Source organism: Pseudopodoces humilis, chromosome 10, assembly GCF_049639895.1.
Source record: "Pseudopodoces humilis isolate 2021_Gansu_Grassland_sample_001 chromosome 10, ASM4963989v1, whole genome shotgun sequence".
Lineage (NCBI taxonomy): Eukaryota > Metazoa > Chordata > Aves > Passeriformes > Paridae > Pseudopodoces > Pseudopodoces humilis.
In genome coordinates, this window is record NC_142209.1 from 14,842,686 (window position 1) to 14,848,727 (window position 6,042).

The 6,042-nt window shown below is 39.3% G+C and overlaps 1 protein-coding gene across 2 annotated transcripts in view; it reads left to right on the forward strand.

Moving 5' to 3' along the window:
* ABCA4 (ATP binding cassette subfamily A member 4) overlaps positions 1-5,264 on the forward strand; it is a 74,766-nt gene extending 69,502 nt beyond the window's left edge. For both annotated transcript variants that reach the window (XM_088060092.1, XM_088060091.1), the window contains 6 exons: positions 75-216; positions 791-925; positions 2,175-2,278; positions 2,366-2,458; positions 2,791-3,040; positions 3,902-5,264. In XM_088060092.1, the coding sequence (XP_087916218.1) occupies positions 75-216; positions 791-925; positions 2,175-2,278; positions 2,366-2,458; positions 2,791-3,040; positions 3,902-4,012 (835 nt within the window). In that variant the 3' untranslated portion in view covers positions 4,013-5,264. The remainder of the gene's footprint in view (positions 1-74; positions 217-790; positions 926-2,174; positions 2,279-2,365; positions 2,459-2,790; positions 3,041-3,901) is intronic.
* Positions 5,265-6,042: the final 778 nt, after the last annotated feature.

Here is a 6,042-nt window from a genome sequence, read left to right on the forward strand (position 1 = left end):
ATTTTATTCAAACTGTTCTTCTCTGTTTTAGAGCTAGTGTTACAGAACTACAACTCTTTTCTTTGTTTCTCCAGTATATTGACCCACATTTCTAATGTCCATCAAAACATGGGATACTGCCCTCAGTTTGATGCCATTGATGACCTGCTCACGGGACGAGAACACCTCTATTTGTATGCACGCTTGCGGGGGGTTCCAGCAGAAGAAATCAAGAGGGTAAAGTAGTCTTGCTTTTGATAGTTACAGCGATATTTGTGATAATTAACTGTGCTCTTAACATGCCAAGGGCCGGAATTTCCAAAGGGGACTTCTAATTCTGTGTATTGAAGTCCTGGGAGTGCTTCCTCTCATTTGGACAGTTGAGTAACAAGACCACACTATCAAATGCAGGTTCTCAGGCATAAATGGTACTTTGCAAATTGTGGCAAAAACAATGGAAGGCTAAAGATGTGATTTCTGTGTCTCAGAATGGCAATGCTTGCTGTTTTGCTTTTGCCTTTTAAGTTGTATATGTATAGGAAAGAAAACATGAAGAAGATTCCAGAAAAAAAAAGAAAATTGAATTCTTGCACAGATAGAAGTCTACAGCTGAGGCTGCTTTATGGCTTTCTCTCACGTAATTAGAATGCCCCTCATCATCATCATAAACATTTTGTACTTCCCTGGCCCAATTCTAAAATGAATGTTCTAAAACCCAGGGGACCATCATGTTCTACCAGAAGAGAAGTGCATCAGCAATCCTGTCTGTTCTGCATTAGCTGCTGTGTGAAACAGATGGTCTTTCTCACAGGTTGCTGAATGGGGCATCCAGAAGCTGGGACTTCCTATGTACGCAGACCACCTGGCAGGGACCTACAGTGGTGGCAACAAGCGCAAGCTCTCCACTGCCATTGCCTTGATAGGCTGCCCACCACTCATCTTGCTGGTAAGTGTCATGGAAACGCAGCCCTGGGTGGTTCAATACAACATCTCATAGCACTACATGCTAAAGAGCTACAAAATCTTTGCAAGCTCTTTTCTGCCCTCAACTTAGAGCTATTTCAGTGTAATTTTGACTTAATTTCAGGCATCGTCTGGGATGCATAACTATGTTTCCAGCAGACCCCAAGTGGTTACAAAAGAAAGATCTTCAAAACAGAATATGTTGAGATGAAATCTATAATCCAGAAAAATCTGAATTTAAACTGTAGTTTAGTTTCAGTCTGCCTTTTCTTGTCAGAGTGTAGCCACTGATGTGAAAGATGATCTTCCAACATATACACCTGGCTGCTTTAGCCAGCAAAACAGAGGAAGATACCCTCTACCTTTTCCAGCCATTAATATCTTTGGAATAAATTATACAAATTTATACTAAACTATACAAATGCTGAAATGTAGTTCTTGTCAGATAAAAGAAGTGATCAGATAATTGCATATCTAAAAGGAAATTCTATATTAAATTACTACAGCAATTCTTTATTTAGACTATATTTCACTACCTTAATTTGTATGTCTATGAGTTTCAGACACAGTCATTTTTACTTTACAAAAGCCTATGAAGAAGTGTTTTAATACATTCTAGTAGCTGGTTCCTTGTACCATTTAATATGCCTTTACATATATTCTGCCTGTAGTAAACAGTCAGATAAAATGTTTTCTCATAATTTCTTAAGACCCAATGTTCAATGAAATTTTTTCTATCAGAATTTTATTTATTCTTTTTATTTTATTGTTTATTATCTTTTTATTTTATTATTTATTTTATATGTTTATTATTATTTATTTATTATTATTATTTACTTGCTGGGTTAGCTGGTTTATGTAGGATCAAATCCTTAGGTGGTATAAATCAGAGTGACTTCACTGGTTTCTTGGATTGAACAATGTCCTATATGTTTATGCAAGTAAGATGACCTGGCGAGAGCTCCTTTTTGCCCAGAAAAGGCACCCCCTTCCCTGTAGCTGTGCCCTACGCAGGCAGCACTGTATTCTTACCCACAGTCCATGCACTTGTTTCCTTACTGCTTTGTGCCAAGAACTCCATTGGCACCCACTCACTCCTATGCTTCTCAAGGTCTATGTGCTTTCTCAAGGCACAGATTACTGTAAAGAAGCAATTACATGCTGTGGCCCAAAAAATGACCTGGTTCTAAATAAATTATACCTATTTTATTGCCTTAACATTCCCCTTATAGGATGAACCGACTACTGGGATGGACCCTCAGTCCCGGCGCCTCCTGTGGGACTCTATCGTTGGTGTGCTCAGAGATGGGCGAGCGGTGGTTCTAACCTCACACAGGTAAAAACAGTTAGAACTCAGAATCTGAAAGCAGCTGAAGTACATCTGTTAGCTTTTATCTCAAATATCTGTTCTCTGTTTTGAAAGCATGGAAGAATGTGAAGCCCTCTGTACTCGTTTAGCCATCATGGTACAAGGTACCTTCAAATGCCTAGGCACAATTCAGGAGCTGAAATACAAGTAGGTAGAATATTTTTATGGTGGTTTTTAATGGGAAAATTTCATGTATGTGACATGTACTATTCTTAATACAAGCAATTCAACGTTTAACCAGACCTATTTCTGGGTGCAGCTGTGTTGTATATTAGACTGTCTGACCAGATCTCATTTCAACTCTATTATGCTGCATACCACTTCTGCAGGGCAAATGCAGGTCTTCCTAAAAAGCTGGATCTTGTGCAATATCTTTCAGATACTGTTATTGTTTTCATAGCTTAAAAAAAGTAATTTCCTTCCTGAATGATGAAACAACCTCTTCACCCAATTCCTAAATCCACATGTCCTTTGCCCAGGTTTGGAGATGGCTACATTGTCACTCTGAAAATCAAAGCTCCAAAGTCTGGGCTGCCTCCAGATCCTGCTCCTGCTGAGAAATTCATACGCATCAACTTCCCAGGGAGTTTACAGCGAGAGAAACACTACAACATGCTGCAGTATCAGATTTGTTCTTCCTCTCTGGCTAAGATTTTTCGATTAATAATCTCCAATAAGGAAAATTTGCATATTGAAGAATATTCTGTGTCTCAAACAACATTAGATCAGGTGAGTAAAATAAAACATCCATGAGAAAGTCTGTCTGGTGAGAATTAGGCAGCATAATGGGGATGTATCCAAACAAGCAAAGGACCAAATTGTTTAGAGAATTATCTCACACCTCTTTCTGAGGCAAGATTCCCAGTCCTCTCATCAAGGAAGGTGTATCAGTATGAACCAGTAACTTATTCCCTGTGTAAATAGGTGCCATGTGAAAGCTGGTAAGACAGTGTTTCCCACATTACAGAATTCACACAACCCGTTCCTTCAGGAGCAGCAGTCTGAGCAAGGTCAGCAATTTGGAATGAGACTGAGCTGAGAATAGCACTTTATTTTAAATAAGAGGTTTGGACTGTGTTGTGTCAAAGATACTGCAAGAAGCAATTAGACACACAAAACCTGGGAAGTCCAGTGGGAGTTTTGAAAACACCCACTTGCTTGAGGGTATTGGCCCCTTGTGTCTGCTTTCCTAAGTAACAAAGGGTCCACATGTGCAAAGCTGTTTTTGGTGAGATTGCTAGAGAGGCATTCCTGGCTGCCTTTCAGCTTCCTACTAAAATATTCTGTCTCCTCTTTCCTATCACAACCAAACTCATGCTCTGCAAACCATGCAAACCTGGCTGAAGCCATATCCTCCTTAAGAAAAAGTAGGATTTTACTTGCAAGCAAGTACATCCAAAGGAAGGAAGTTGCAAGGAAGGAAGTCACGAGGAAGTTTATCAAAATAAAGGAGGAACTCATGATCCCAGCTGATAATGCAGTGTCTCAGTTCAGTTGATGTCTGTGGATTCCCCTTTCTGTCTGCTTCCTGCAGAGCACTAACTCATCTCAGTTGGAGACACGGTGACATTTTCTGCTTTCCTCACACAGGTTTTTGTGAACTTTGCTAAACAGCAGATGGAGGATGAGGAAATGCCTTTGCATCCGCGTGCAGCTGGAGCCAGCCGAGAAGCCAGGGTGTCCCCAGTTGCAGTCGCATAGACTGCTCCTGCAGCCTCCAGGCTTCGTGTTTGCACGGTGCAAACAGGTGCCATACCAGAGCAGAGCAAGGGTAAAACAAAGGTTCGCACACTCAGTATTACGCTGATTGTTTTGCACCTTTCTGAGCACTGTGCTCTCAACAACAGCCCTAGCAACAGCCAACTTCTACTGCTCTACCAGTAACACTACATGCTAACACTGTCAAAGGAAAGGCAGGTCCTTGCTATAGAATGAAATCTTCCTCTAACATAAAGTCCATTATAAGATACAAGAAATCTCATTCCTCCTTGTTGACATATAAATAACATCAAAGATGGACTCTCTTTCTGGTACTTTCAGGCTGGCGGGTTTTTCTTGTTTAACCCTTATGTCCACTGCTACAAGTCAGCAGACAGGTCCCAAGGCTGAGAGCATTGCCCAGCTTAGAAGCACATTCCTGTCATGCCGAGTGCACGGGACTATCAAGGTCAGAACAGTGCTGGCTGATGGGGCTGGGCCTGGGGGATTGCTTCACTGTCTCACCAGGCTGCCAGTGTCAACAGACGGTTGTCTCAGCAAGAATGAAAAGAATTAATTCAGAGCTCAGACCCAGACAAGAAACTTGCTTTTAAAAATAAATTAATTAAAATGATCTCATACTCATCTTCAAGTTGCCTCAAATAGAGGCCAAATGTCAAAATGGAGATTAAAAAGAAAGAGAGTATGTTCAAATCTGCCAAAAGTTTTGTGTTCTTGTAGAGACATGGAAAGATCTTTTTGTTACTAAACAAGCCCAAATTTTTCTTCTTTCCTGTGACTGGACATTAAGTGGGTGTAAAGTGTGAATAGGGAATGTACTTTCTACCTCCTCAGAAGGAAAATTTCAACCTGCTTGTACTCCACACTGCACTCAGTGGGAAATCATTTGACATTTAGCCCTTTTTTTCTGGTTCACAGTTTAACTAGTGGAAAAACAATACTGAAAACAAATTCATAATGATGTATTGCTTCAGTTATCTATCAGATCTAATAATTTCCAAGAAATCTTCTCTAAGATATGTTATACAGAATTAAAATCTGGGTCATGTATTTTTGCTTTGAAAGATATTTTTCTTCAATTGATGTAGTTTGTTTTTTTTTATAAGGACACTCTTGCTTTGTACTGTACAAAATATTGTGAAACTTCAGCAATCAGCTGTAGCCTTCTCTTTTTGCCATAATTATTTCAACTGGTTTTCAAATAGAATTTATTGCATATTTCACCCTTACAAATAGCTGCAAAAATCTTTCTATACATCTATTATAGATAAATAAATTATGAAACAAAACAGTATCTATGCATTCTCTTTATATTCTAAAATAGCTTCTTTAAAATGTCATTCAGATAGATTTCAATAGCCTTTTTTAACTAGATTTACAAAAAACCCAACTAAGTCCAGAACATCCAGTGACAAAGAAAACACAGGAAGTCCAAAATGAAGCTCATTTTTCTCCCTGGCTCTGAAAATAGGAAGAGCATTCTGAGGACTAGCAGTCACTTCATGTATTTACAAAGTGTATTAAAAACTACTTAGATAAGCCTGATGTAAAATTCTGGGTTAAAGGTCAATTAGTATCATAAGGAGATATTATATCAAAACAGACCAGATATCAAAGATATGGCATAGGTTAGATTGCTTCTGAATCTTATTTACTAGTATGCAACTTACTAATGAAGAAGACCAAAAACAAATAAAAAAACCCAGCACAGGATATTACATTCACAAATACTACAAGTACTTCTTACTTCAGATTCTTTTGGCAAATTAGGGGTTAGACCCAGATCAGGTTTTTGAGATATTGCCTATTTCTTTATTCCAGAAACCACTCATATTCTTTGGTAATGTTATCAGTTACAAAGCACCTGCCTCCAGGCAGCACACTCTCTTCAAGTCAAAGAAGGCAGATCATGCAACTGTCCTGAGGCCAGCTGGCCGTGCTGGCTGAACCGAGCTCTGTAGCTAGCTGGTGTGTCCTCGTTCCAATGTACTTCTGTCTTGCAGAATGCCACT